At 47.4% G+C, this 14084-nt stretch overlaps 1 protein-coding gene across 1 annotated transcript in view; it reads right to left on the minus strand.

Moving 5' to 3' along the window:
- Nucleotides 1–4622: 4622 nt before the first annotated feature.
- Nucleotides 4623–14084, minus strand: part of mgat5b (alpha-1,6-mannosylglycoprotein 6-beta-N-acetylglucosaminyltransferase B) — an 81848-nt gene continuing 72386 nt past the window's right edge. The window contains exons 13-18 of the mRNA XM_066704311.1: nucleotides 13488–13643; nucleotides 13194–13340; nucleotides 12528–12644; nucleotides 9302–9376; nucleotides 8213–8484; nucleotides 4623–5842 (exon numbers count right to left, since the gene is read on the minus strand). Coding sequence (XP_066560408.1) covers nucleotides 5644–5842; nucleotides 8213–8484; nucleotides 9302–9376; nucleotides 12528–12644; nucleotides 13194–13340; nucleotides 13488–13643 — 966 coding nt within the window. The 3' untranslated portion in view covers nucleotides 4623–5643. The remainder of the gene's footprint in view (nucleotides 5843–8212; nucleotides 8485–9301; nucleotides 9377–12527; nucleotides 12645–13193; nucleotides 13341–13487; nucleotides 13644–14084) is intronic.

The following is a 14084-nucleotide window of genomic DNA, read 5'->3' on the forward strand; positions in this document are numbered from 1 at the left end:
CCGCGATTACCCTGCCAAGAGCGATGAGTCCATGAGGAATGACTAATTACCCTCCCAGTCTCTCTACTCCACCGCCATCATTACCTCCCTCCCCCTGAGATATCCATCAGTGAGACTCCAGCACGATCGAGCCTTGCCGCGCGAAAGGCATTAGCCTGAAACGAGATGTCCCCGATTGTGCGGAGGAGAGACAGCCGGAGAGTATCAATCTCCACAGGCACTAACGGATTAGCCAATGCGAGCGGACATCTTCTGCTCCCGGTAACATAATAAGATCTGCCGAGAGACGTATGATGTCCTTATTGGAAAAGGGAAAAGGGGAAAAGAAATCACGGAGAAGCTGCGTAGCGCCACTGAGAAGACTGTCTGTCCACACGCATTTGTCCTATTAATAGCGGACACCTGATGATTGTCCCAGTGTTACTGTCAGGAGGACCGCTAGTTGCTTGATATAAAGTGAAGACCACAGCCAAACCTTCCCTTACCCTGATGTGTTGTTCTGTCTATGTACCCTTTGTGTATGTATACGTTTATTCTATATAACTACAGAAAATAAAAGACGAAAAAGTGAGCTAAGAACATACAACCACTCCAGTAGGCTAAGAAGATAGATTTGGAGTAAACAGATGTCACAGATGGTGACAGCTGGGTTTCACTATTTTATGATTTCTGTATTTATTTTCAATGTTTCACTTTCTTATATACAATATATATATATTCTGTTTTTTATGTATTTAAGTATTCACTTACACTTAGTTTGCTTTAATCACGTAATCTTTTAATTGCTTTATTGCTTTATCATTTGCATGTGTGTTTATTATTGTTTTATTACCCAGCCAATCACTTGCCCTCCTTTGGGACATACTGCACACGGTCACTGGAACTTCACCCGCTCCCCGACCCCCCAGGTGGATAAAGGCTGGCTGGTTCAGCACAGAAGGAGTCCAGAGAGAAGAGGCAGACCGGAGAGTAGACAAAGAGACGAGAGCACAGAAGGGCACAGTGAGACCAATGGCGCACTGGGAGGTGGTGGCACTGGGCGCATTAGGGGCAGGGCAGCACATGAGGGGTGGACGGAGAGGAGAGGCGACAGAAGGGGGTGAGTGACCAGGTGCCCTGCCCGGGGGCCAATGGATGGAAGACGGGAGAGCAAAGGTGGGTGTCTGCCCTGACCGTCTACGTGGAAGCATGTGGCAGCGCGGGCGGAAGATGGGCAGCCCCAGAGCTGACCATTCGCTCGGGTGCCCCGGACGGGCGGGGGGAAGGTGTCACAGACCCCGGGGTCGCATTGCCTCTGCCCTCTGTGCCTGTAGACTCCCAGCCAAGAGAACGCCACCTCCAGAGGGCAGCAAGGTTGCGCCACAGACTGAACTGAGCCAGGGTGACGGCAGCAGGGTGCAGTGTGCGGGACTTGGATGAGACAGGAGGTAACTGTGTGGTGGTGGTGGTGAAGATGGCTTGCCTTGTACAGTGGATGGCACACCTGTGACCAGATGACGGCAATTCCTGGTGTGGGTGGAGAATGGCTAGTGAGAACAGTGAACCCATGGTCAGAAGATGGCAATCCCTGACGCGTGGTGGAACATGCCACTAGTTGGGAATATATATGGAAAGCCGCTGCTGCCTGTGCCTCCTGTAGTTTTTCCCTGCTGCCCCCCCTGAGGATTGTGTGTGTTGTACAAGGAAATGAACTGCGTGTATTGCACATTTTGTTCCTACCCCTTAGATCGCAGCACCAGGTGGAGGCACTTACCTGTAGTGGTGAGAGTGCGTCTGGTTGGGAGATATTTGGACGAGACAACGAAGTAAAGAGGTAATCGGCTTGCGGAGAGGAAATCCCACAGAGCTCCAACATCACGCTTACCTAGTGGTGGTAGTGCGTGGTGTTGCTGTCTGTGGGGACAAGCCCAGGGGTATTGTGCACAGTCACTTTGTGTGACTGAGGGAATAATTTTAGCTTATTTTTAGGGCTTTTAGTTAGGATCGTTATGTTTTCTTTTTCTATTTGTTTAGTTTAGGGTAGGGGTTTTATAGTTATAGCCTGGGCCAGTAAGGCATTTTAAACTGGTTTTAGTTATTAGTAATTGTCCTTCTATTATATTGTATTGGTTGTCTTTTTATGGATCTGCTTCTTTGGAAATAAGCTGTACATTGATTGAACCTGGTGTCCTGTTGGTGTGCCGAGATCCAAACGTCCTGTGCGGGGAGGGTGCGGAACGGAGTGGCGTAGTCTGTTTAAAAATTTAGGAGGGTTTTTCCCATGCCAATGCACCCGTGGCATGGGACACAGACACACAAACAGAAACCCCAAAAACAAACAAGCAAAGTAAATTAATTTAAGGTGGAGGACTGAATGAAAATCAGGTTGGTAGATTATACCGCAAATTAAATTCCAAGGAGTGGAGAAAACACACTAAGTAAACATGCAAACTAAAATGAAAACTAAAAGCACAAATCTAATAAGTTGCTTGTTAATTCAATAATAAAGCTTTTATTTTTTTTGTCAGGAAAGATGTGTAAGCTGCTGCAGTGATCCTGGGATTAGCCTCCTTCAGAGACCTGCTTCATAGCCCCAAGATTGAAGGCCCCCAAAAAATCAATAGTGTGAATCTTCTTTCAAACAGAGAGGCTCGCAGGCAGCAGCAGCCAGAGGGACTCATAACAGCATTATTAATTAAAACAACTTCAAGAGCAACAACAAAAACAGACACTGAAAACCAAAAAATAATAACAAGCAGGATGACCTAGAACACAGACTGGGGGGTTGAAAGGTCGGACTCGTTTTGATGTCTGATCTCCGTGGACATCGTGGGGAAGGATTCAAGGGTCCCAAGGTGGGTGGGCAAGACTTGAGTTTCCAGGGGCTGAGTTACTTGCCAGGTTGCCATGGAGAATTCACTACACATCTCTTTTACTTCAGGGTTACTGATCAGATACACTATGATGTTACTGGTACAGCGCTCCCCTCACACACACATAACAAACACAACCACACCCCACTGGACCAGATCGCACGGGGAAGGGTCCAGCGCTGAATCCTCGTGTTTTCATACGAGCCGTGAATGGTTAATCCGGTTCTTTTCCTGCCCTTTTGTTCTTGAGATTAATAGGAACTGAAAAAGCGTGGGCTGTGACAAGTAAAATACCAGACACCTGCCCAATTACAAACCAGACGTACGGAGAAATAATGTGCCTGTCCAGAGTGCCTCAGTCTAGCGACGAAAAAAAAAAAACGAGAAAAAAAACAAAAGAGAGCAGAAGCAACACACCGTACACGATGTAGCGCCACAGTTTGCCAAGCTCGAGTGAAAGTCAAATCTTTGAGAGCTTGAAAGAGTCCCTCGCTGCCTTTTTCTTCTCAGTCTGCAAGGGAATCTTAAAAGTCCACAACAGAAATCAGATGTCCGTGATGTCAGAGGACCACAGCAGACCGAGGATGCCACCAGTGCCTGAACCGGTGTAGCCGCGCTTCACCGTATCTCAGAACCTCATGCTTCAGCTGTGATTATGCCCTTTCTTTTCTTTTTCCCCCACCCAGTAGATCTGTCCCTATTATTTTTATTCCTGTTCCCCCGTGTGCTCTAGCTTGTCCACAGCCACGCTTCCTCCCAAGCTCTGGACTCGCTCGTGTCTCGCTGTCGGCCCCTGTGATGCATAAAGCGCATCGCCGAGTGTAAATACCATCCTATCTCCCGGCTTTGTCCGGCCGGGTGCTTGGCTCTCCTCCTCCGCCTGTGAAATCAGAAAGGTCTTACAAATGTGCGAGTGCTGATAGAATCGAGTCGCGGGGATTACAGTAATGGGAACAGTTTGAGCCTCAAAGTATCCACAGCGATCCATTATTTCAAGACAGCCTTGTCACCTTTGGTTCCCCGAACCCGTGGCAGTGTTTCCGCGTACACTATTCGACCGGGCGATCGATGTGTAGCGGAGCAGGGCTGTGTTCCGTCACCTTGAATTTACTCCTCACCTCTTTCAATCAGGCTTTGCGTATTAATCCGAGTCAATCTACCTTAATTAACCTCTTTCATCAAGAGGCCTCTGCTACAAACACGCACAGCTTTCCTCTATCCTTCCACATGAGAACAAAACGGCGGTTCCTTGAAACGGCGGTGAATATGCCTCACGTCTGTGCCCGTGAGATAAGCGTCGGGGGCTGGAGACCCCCAGTCAGCCAGGTGAGTGAGTCTTCACGGCACCATTGTTTTCTCCCTTGTAAAGCCTGTGTGAGAATGACTTTGGCATTGTGGCATTATGTTAAAGAGCTGCTTATACAAATGTGCCATTTTCCTGGCAAATTATTCTGATAACCCTGTTAACTGGCTTCATCCTATTAATGCATTGTGAAAATGAAGCCCTCTTTGTCTTTTACCTTTATGTATCAGTATCTAAGCGTGGCGTTGTGCCCTTGCCCTTGCCATGCTGCGTTCCCGGTAACACAAAACCGCGTCCAAAAGAGCGTACCTATGTGTCTGGTGCTGATCAGGACTAGAAAATACAGGACTGTGCAGAGAAGCGAGGGAAGGAGATGAGTTTGAGAAGGAGAGTGCAAAGAGTTTGGTTCATTTCTCAAATAACAACAAAAAACAACAGAAGATTTTCAGTACATTAAAAAAGTCGATACTTTTCTTTATTGCACTGACTGGAAGCACAAAAAGTAAATCACATTAGTTGTTTTATTCCCCCTCTCGCTTGTCTTTATAAACCCAGAATCTTAAAAACCCTCAGTTCCAATCTGAGCAGCGCGTCTCCTTACCTCGTTCGCAAATATCCATTCATCTCTCTCCGTCATGGTCTCGACTGTCCCTGCTTCACATGATAAAGATCAGACGCTCACTGGTAAGTCGCAGAGGGTATGTGGGGCAGGGGGGATTCCAGACTGAGTTTTGAAACGTTTTTGTCGTACGGACATGGATACAGAGGAGTGAAGCTGGAGTGGAAGTCGTGTTCAATGCCGGAGCGGAAACCAGTGTCGGGATTGTCAATCGGGAACCGTACATCGTAATTCTTCTCCCACGTGGAGAGGGTCAGGCGAGAGTTCGAAGAGGGGCCAGGATGAGGAGGCAAGAGCAATAAATTAAGAAATGAATCAATAAATTAAGAAAGAAAGAAACATCATCATATGAATTAACAGAAACCAAATGCAAGATCCCCACCACCCCGCCTCCATCCACCTGGCCCTCCACACATTCTCCTCTCCAGCGAAAGCACCTGGATTAAATCTGTTGCCTTCTGGCCAGGTGTGACTGATGCTGTACAAACACTTCAAGGCCCTGTAGACCCAAGGCAGACCTTTCCAAAGCCGGGTTTAGGTAGAGTTTTCTCCAGGTCTGCCTACAGCTTCCTGGACTCCTTCCCAGAGCAACGATTTAGTTTTGCTTCAGTCTGTTTTTATATGTAGGATGTAGAGATCAAAACAGTGTTCAGAGAAGGGGTCAACCCATTAGTGCTGTAGCTTAACCTCCCTTGTTGTGAACCTGACTCTGCGCTGTATCCACCAGCTCACTGCCAGGCCATTCTTCCCCACGCCGCACCGTTTGTTGGTATTAATGTCTCTGGCACCGTGAACTGGACCGCCCACCTCTGTGTCTCCGCATGCTGGGATCTGGGCACGGTGGCTGAGCGCTGGGGGGCTGGGGGGGATCATAAACAGTCCCTGCACAGCGCCACCTGGCCTTTGCGGAAGTCCCTGCAGGGGCAGAGGCGGCGGTACTTGCTGCTGAAGCCGGCGCAGCTGAAGAGGAGCGGCTCCTTCTGCAGGCCGCACTCCCGCCGGACCACCGAGAACGCCGGGAAGACGTGGTTCATCTCGGACTCGATGCCCTCACACTGCACCTCCAGCCTGGGGGGGAGGGGTAATACAGGAGGTGTAATACGGGAGGGAATGACTGTCAGCATGTAGGTCAGAACCATTTCAGCAAGAACACACTCGGTAGAGTGAGAGATGAGTGAGAGAGTAAGTGAGTGAGCGAGAGAGTTGGTGGGAGACTGAGAGCGAGTGGATGAGAGTGAGTGAATGAGAGTGAGGGAGTGAGTGAGTGAGAGAGAGTGAGTGTATGAGTGAATGAGTGAGTGAGTGATAAAAATTGTATAGTGGTGAAATAGTAAACTGCAGTTAAATCCTTGTCAAGCACCCAGAGACATAAACAATGACATAAGCCATGATAAATCTATGGACAAGAGATGTGCATACATGTTATAGCACTGGGAAAACTGCAACACCAACATCGCTGTGCAAATTGACAAGGGAAAGCTTTCTTAAAATCTAACAGTGATATACAGTGGCTTGCAAAAGTATTCACCCCCCTTGGCATTTTTCCAACCTGTAATTGAAATGGATTTTTATTTGGATTTCTTGTAATGGACATACACAAAATAGTCCAAATTGGTGAAGTGAAATGAAAAAAATAACTTGTTTTAAGAAATTCTAAAAAAATTAAAAACAGAAAAGTGGTGTGTGCTTATGTATTCACTCCCTTTGCTATGAAGCCCCTAAATAAGATCTGGTGCAACCAATTACCTTCAGAAGTCACACCATTAGTTAAAGTCCACCTGTATGCAATCTAAGTGTCACATGATCTCAGTATATATACACCTGTTCTGAAAAGCCCCAGAGTCTGTAACACCACTGAGCACGGGGCACCACCAAGCAAGCAGCACCATGAAGACCAAGGAGCTCCCCAAACAGATCAGGGACAAAGTACAGATCAGGATTGGGTTATAAAAAAATATCTGAAACTTTGAACATTTGAACACCATTAAATCCATTATTAAAAAATGGAAAGATATTGCACCACATCAAACCTGCCAAGACAGGGCCGCCCACCAAAACTCACAGACCAGGCAAGGAGGGCATTAATCAGAGAGGCAAGAAAGAGTGGAGATTGGAGTATCTGTCCATAGGACCACTTTAAGCCGTACACTCCACAAAGCTGGGCTTTATGAAAGAGTTGCCAGAAAAAAGCCACTGCTTAACGAAAAAAATAAGCAAACACGTTTGCTGTTCGCCAAAGACTCCCCAAACATATGGAAGAAGGTACTCTGGTCAGACGAGACTAAAATTGAGCTTTTTGGCCATCAAGGAAAATGCTACGTCTGGCGCAAACCCAACACCTCTCATCACCCAGAGAACAGCATCCCCACAGTGAAGCATGGTGGTGGCAGCATCATGCTGTGGGATGTTTTTCATCAGCAGGGACTGTGAAACTGGTCAGAATTGAAGGAATGATGGATGGCGCTAAATACATGGAAATTCTTGAGGAAAACCGGTTTCAACTTGAAGAAGCTGGAGCAGTTTTGCCTTGAAGAATGGGCAAAAATCCCAGTGGCTAGATGTGCTAAGCTTATAGAGACGTACTCCAAGAGAATTGCAGCTGTATTTGCTACAAAAGATGGCTCTACAAAGTATTGACTTTGGGGTTGTGAATAGTTATGCATGCTCAAGTTTACAGTTTTTTTGTCTTAATTCTTGTTTGTTTCACAATACAAATATTTTGCATCTTCAAAGTGGTAGGCATGTTGTGTAAATCAAATGATACAAACCCCCCAAAAATCTATTTTAATTCAAGGCAACAAAATTGGGAAAAATGCCAAGGGGGGTGAATACTTTCGCAAGGCACTGTAAATGGGATGATTAACGTACTCGCTCATTTCTTGCAGTCAATGCCTAAATAAAATCCCAAGACGGCCTCAAGATCTCCTGTTTATTATTCCAAATCCAAGATCTTCACTAACTCTATTAATCTCATGTTGAACTGGAAACATTTAACACCTCCACCCACAGCCTTTTAATATAAAGGAATGTTAAAAATCTCTTGTACCAACTAAACAGATTTCCTTCTGGCCTAGAGGGAAATGTCAGGAAGTGTGGTGGGTTTAATCAAATAATTAATTGAGAAGAAATGAGAGCCAATGGTCACCTTGGCCCTCCAGGAACTGAGCTTGCTCAAGGGAGTTGGTGCTACAAAGACCTAGAGAGACGGATTATTCTGTTTTCATCCCAGTTGTGCTCCTGATGACTTCATTGAGTCTGTTAATTACTTAATTGCTTAAATCTGACCTCTACTGCCAGGTTTCTGCAAGTTCTATGGCTACTTATCAGCTGGAAGGACCTGGAGGACTAGCCTGGCTCAAGCCTGGTCCAAATGCACACTATTTCCATGTCACCTGCACAGCGCGGCTCCCAGGGGTGGCACCGAGTGGACCCACTCACCGGGCCAGGGCCTCCTTGTTGTTGACAAACCGGAAGAAGGCTGGCTCGCAGATCAAGCCATGGTTCTGGCACTTGGCGATGCAGGACTCTCCCTCCTCCGACACCAGCAGCAGCAGGGCGCTCAGGGGCGGCCAGGAGGGCGGCGCGGTGACGTTGGAGGCCCAGGCCAGTCCGGTGGCATTGGGCAGGGAGATGAAGGGGCTGGAGCTGCTCCCCGGCCAGGACTTGGAGACGTTTGTTGGGGTGAACGGGGCCTCTGGGGCACAGAAGTCCTAGACAGGAGGATGACGAACAGAAACCATCATTCTCGATTCAAAGTGAGCAGAAATACATGCACAGAGGCCTGAAAGCTAACCCCCCACTGCCTTCAGAGGCAATTAGAAATGCACTCAGAGAAACAAAGTCTCTGTTATGTGCAGCATTATACAGTGCGATTTATCTCTCCGGTATAATGTACATTGATCTCTTTGTTTCAGCCTTTTTAAAACTTGAAAATAGGCTACGAAAGCCACACAGGGTTAAGTGTATATAAATAAAAGGCAGTGACACACACATACACACACACGCACGCACACACTCTCACAGAGAGATTGCTGATTAAATTAAATCTCAGTGGGGCTTTTAATATTGTAGCATAATAAAATCCTCTGACAGACCCACTGCGCCCCCCGGCCCACGTTTATTAAACAGACCTAAGCGGGAAATCTTTTTCTCTCCCCTCCAAAGTCAGATAATGTGCCTCCCATCGCATCTGCCGAGTCATTCATCAGGGAGGAGGGAAGGTGAGATAAGAGCTAGTTTATGAACTGAACTCTGGTAATCTTTTTAGCAGGAAATAAAAAATTGCAATCAGAGTGATTCTTAAAGACACCGCTCACCGGCCGGGGGCTGCGCCATTAGCAGGCTGGGCACGTCTACCACTCAGACAACCCTCGGCTGCCCGTGCGACACCACCTTTTATATCACAAGGACCTCTGATCGCAGTAGAATATTAGAAAGCAGTTCTGATCCCCCGAGGCAATCGGCTTGGTCAGGGGGGAATAGCCCTCCGTGACTGATCTGGGCAGGAAAGAAACCAGGCAGCCTCACCTGATGCTGGATGTAGGCATGGACTCTCTCCAGCATCCCCTCGCAGGTGTACTCGTATGGCAGGTAGGGCTCCACCTGGTGGGCACACAAACAGTGTATCAACAAGGGACTAGGCAGTACAAAGAGCCACACACCACGGTGCAGTTGCGTTTGGCCCATCTTGGTGGTTTGGTTGCCCAGTCCCAAATGGAGCCCAATCTTTCCTGCAGCCCTGTCTCCCAAGGAAGAGATTCTGCTTCCACTACATGGCTCTGTGGTTCGTTCCGGACATGCGTGACTTATCTGTTTAAAGAATGGTCCCTTTCTGTACTTTGTGCGCTGTAGATGGCTTTCAAAGCTTTGGAGGAAAACCACAAAAGCATGACAATAAATGATCTCTTTCCATGAAAATGAAGAACAAACCCACGGTGACAGACTAAATCTGGGCTTTCCTGTGCTTTCGACAGGTATGTAAGGGCCCATAAAAGTGATTTTGTCATTATGCTTTCTGATACAGACTTTCCAGGTGTGTGACAAACCATTCGTCCTATCTCATTCCAAGTAATAAAATATAAACAAAGAGCGATTTCTCAGCTGATTGGCAGAAACTGAAACTGTGGTCTGCCTCAGTTGTGCCTCCGTGTCTCAGTTGTGTCGTACAGAGTGATGTTGTTGCTCTCATGAAGTTTGTGTGTGAATAAAGGTGTCTGTCACATGACTCTGTGATGATCCCAATTCCTGTTCAAAACGTGTGTGTGTATATACAGACAATTGACAAATTCCAGGAAAAACCTGAATAAATGAGTGGAGGAACATAACGAATGCAGATGCCTCCAAATAGGGGGACTGCATGATAAAATTAAGCAATTAACATCTTATCATGCCCATCTATTCAGCAAAACCCAATAACACAATGCAATGCAAAAATCTCGTCAATAAAGTGTTTCAAGGGTTAATTTTTCTGGTTTTCTCATTTGGTTTTGTTTTGTATACGCTGATTGCAATTAAAAGCCATTTCTGTTCTTTAATCAAAACAGGCAAATTTGTTAATTTTGAAACGAGGCTGGCTTAATTGTTTTTGCTTTGCGACTAAATTAAATCAGCCACTAAAGGCATCAGATTTCGGGGGGTCTAACAACACTGCAAATCATTTCCAGTTACCTCTGAGTCCCCGCAGTAAATACAATCTCCTTGAAAGGGTAGATTGGGCACCGCTTGTAAACACAACTGACCTTTCTTCTTGTATTCACGTGCCATGCTCGGTGTGTAACCTGTGCAATAAATGAGCATACGGAAACTACCGTCGGGATTGTAATCGAGAGTTATTTTTAAGCATTGATCTTTAATTTCCTCCCTCAATGGTGGATTTCAAAGGAAAATTCTCATTTAATTAAGTGAATAATGACTCACAAACGGAAAACAACCGTTGGACTAAATTAGTGCGGAAACACACACACGCTCTCCCACGCACAAACAAAACAAGAGAGAGGCAACTAGGACAGTCATTTGCCACAGATGTCTGAGGTTGCATGCTCAGAGAGGACACCTTCACATGTTCAGAACTTGCTTCCTGACATGATCTAATTAGCACATGCCCACATGGCCCTGTTGTTCTTTCCACTGACACAAACAAGACATCCCATGATGCACTGCTTCACATCGCTCAGGGACCCTCGCAGATGTTAAGCATTTAAAGTTCTTACATTCTCCCCACTTTGCAAAGGGCAGGCACATACATAATTCATCCTCCAACATTTTCATTTCGTTATTATATACACACACATATATAATATTCTGTCATGGGAAGTCAGGCACATAATATGAATAATCACAATAATGCAGAGAGCAACACCTTCATGAAACTCCTTCGATGCCTAAGTGAGAATTAGGGTTTCTGATGTGTATCTGATCCACATAGCCACACAAACCCGCCTCGCCAATAGGTATGGAGCGCCGTTTGTGCCAAAATAATTAATCTGACGATTTGGCACAAAAAATAATGAACTGCAACAAACAAGATGGATGATATAATTGCTCGGTCAAGAGCACCACATGGCAGCAGCACTGGCCGACTGATACGAGTCTATGGCTCTGAAGAAATGTGCAGCATGTGCACCACCGGCTACAGCTGAGCACTGTGTAGAGGTGGAAGTGGGCAGAGTTTGCGGTGAAGCATCTACGGGCAGCCAGCGTGAGAAACTGCAGCCCAGAGAAATACATCTGTGAGCCTGATCCGCTCCAGGCTCTGGTTTAAGAGAACAAGCACCAGTTAACCCCCCGACCCTCTCAAAAAAATGCACAGCCCTGGGTGTTGTGACACTCTGACCGGGCAAATCCAAAAAGCTAATCTGAGGTGAATGTCTGAAACTCCAGCATCACCGTCCATCTTTGATTTCTCATTCCCCCCCGCCAAGAAATAAACAATGAAAACCTCGGTATATAAACGAGCTATTAAAGCAGCCAATGAGTGAGAGAGCACACAGTAATGGAAACGGAATAGAGGCAGCGGAGAGCGTTTAATCTCCCCCCCTACCTCTGCGGCACAGTTCTGTCATTAGCATTACACTCCCCATTTGCCCAATGCGTTTCTCATTAAAACACAACAACAGATGAAAACTGCAACAGTGCATGCGTGCGCTCGTGGTCTGTTCCTGCCATGTGTTTGCCAGCTGCACTTTGGGATGTTTTAATTGTGCCGCGTGGAAGTTCGTCAAATCGATGCTGATGAGCTCCACCTGCCAGGTGGCAGAGAGACCGCGGGGGGGAGGGATCAATTGATCATTAATGCTCGTTCCAAGATTAGCAGATTGAAGCGGTTGAGTTAATGACTGCGCTCCTTCCTCCTCTAGCCGGGATATTGGAGTTCGCCCTCGGTAATTAGTGTACGTCTGTGTGGACTGCGGATACCGTGGCCTAATTGGGCTGCTTCCTAATGACTAAACTGTTGACATTAGGAAAAAAATCACTAATAAGGAACACGCTCTGCCTCCGAGTGGCTGGGCACTTTCCAGCTCTGAAAGCTGCCCAGCCAAGGGGAGGACAGCACAGTCCCTGAACCCCTCCCGGTGACCGCTCCACACACATCTGTTCAGACTGTACCTGGATTGTTTCCCCCAGAATGCCTTGCTTTGCATTAACACTCTACACCCTTGCTGGCTGGTAATCACACGGTGAACTATTGCACAGCAATGGAGAGAAACACAGCACGCCACCCCCCCACATCAGCCCGGCAGCCGGCAGTCCTTACCCGCGCCCTCATGATCTCGTGGATGGCCGCGTCGAACTCCTGGGAGTGGTTGTAGTCCACTGTGATGACGTGGGGCTTCCCAATGTACTGCTCTGCGTACGGGTGCTGGGAGGAGACCTGGACGGAAAAGGAATCAGAGACAGGGTTACCACTCCTGTCAAAATCTTGCTAATTTCCCCCCCTGTGAGACAGAAGCACAACGCAGCCCATTAAATGCCAGGTTATTGTAACACAACGCTGAAAGGAAGGCGAATATGATTCAGTAGAGCAGCTGAACCAAAACACTGTGAGGGTAAGCATTTCACACCTCCACTACCCATCACCGAGGCAGATGGCACCAATTTATTTTCATCGGCCGCCTGAGAGGATTCATCCATTCTGCGTGAGGCAGGAAATCCAGGCGCTGCACAGTTCCCAGTCCCACAGAAAACTAAAATTAACCCATCGTGATGAATAATATCAAAGATGTGCAGTCCACCGTTGTAGGTTTATTTTTCCTTTGCTGCCCAGCTTGGCTGCACACTAGGGAGCTACAGGACAGTGCTGGGTGTTGTCTGTGGACACCGATGTCACTTTGCTTTCCTCTCACACACAAACACTCACAGTCTCACTCAAAAGCAGAGATGTGCCAATTCAGACACTCGAGGCAGGGCTGTCTGGACTGACCTCTCTGGACGTGGGTTTCCCTCTGAAGAACTCGTGATTGAGGGAGCTGTGCGGAGGGCGAAACTTGGGCTGCAAAAAGATGCAGCCGTTGGCTATGGCTTCCAACGGGGCTGGGCCTTCATATGGGAAACCAAAGCCAATGAAGAGCTAGAGGCATGGGGAACAAGAGAACAAGGTAATGTGACTTCTCTCCATTCAGACGTGATCTACAGGATTGACACGTGAACACAGAAAGGCAGACGGAGAAAAAAGGATTACTTAGTAAGAGCATGATGGCACCCGCTGGGGCAGTACCTTGGCTTTGCGCAGGAGTTGCTGCAGCTCCTGCTGGGGCAGCAGCCCGTGGTTCTTGACGAAGGCGGGCACCTCCGGCGGGCGCTGTGTCTCGTAGTAAACGGTGCCGTGGATCTCCATGTAGCGGTGCAGAATCTGCAGGAACTTCTCCTTTCCCTGCAGAGCAGAATGGACACCAAATTGATTGCACAGCAAAACTGTGTCGCTCACACAAACACCAGAGCATGACTATCACCGGGACGTGGATTCAGAAGAGGGTATGCAATTCACCTGGGTTTGGGGATGGGACTTTTTGCTTGCACAGAGTTTGCTGTAGTTTATTTGGGCTCTGCTGCTGGACCTTTCAGAGGTCTCCTTGAGACAAAGGCTGGGGTTGTGTACTCTCTATGTACGAGGGCGGAAATTCAAACCCATCCCAGGGTCAATGTCTGCTTGCTTTTGTCACTCCCCGATCCCTGATTGTGCTCGTCTGATTGATGACACACGTTGTTGTTTTTAAAACCCTATTATAAAGCAACTGGCAACTCCAATATATCTTTTAATCAGGGAGCGCAGTGTATTTCGCAGGACGGGACCCGGGAGGCAACAGCATGGGAA

Source organism: Amia ocellicauda, chromosome 5 (genome assembly GCF_036373705.1).
Source record: "Amia ocellicauda isolate fAmiCal2 chromosome 5, fAmiCal2.hap1, whole genome shotgun sequence".
NCBI lineage: Eukaryota > Metazoa > Chordata > Actinopteri > Amiiformes > Amiidae > Amia > Amia ocellicauda.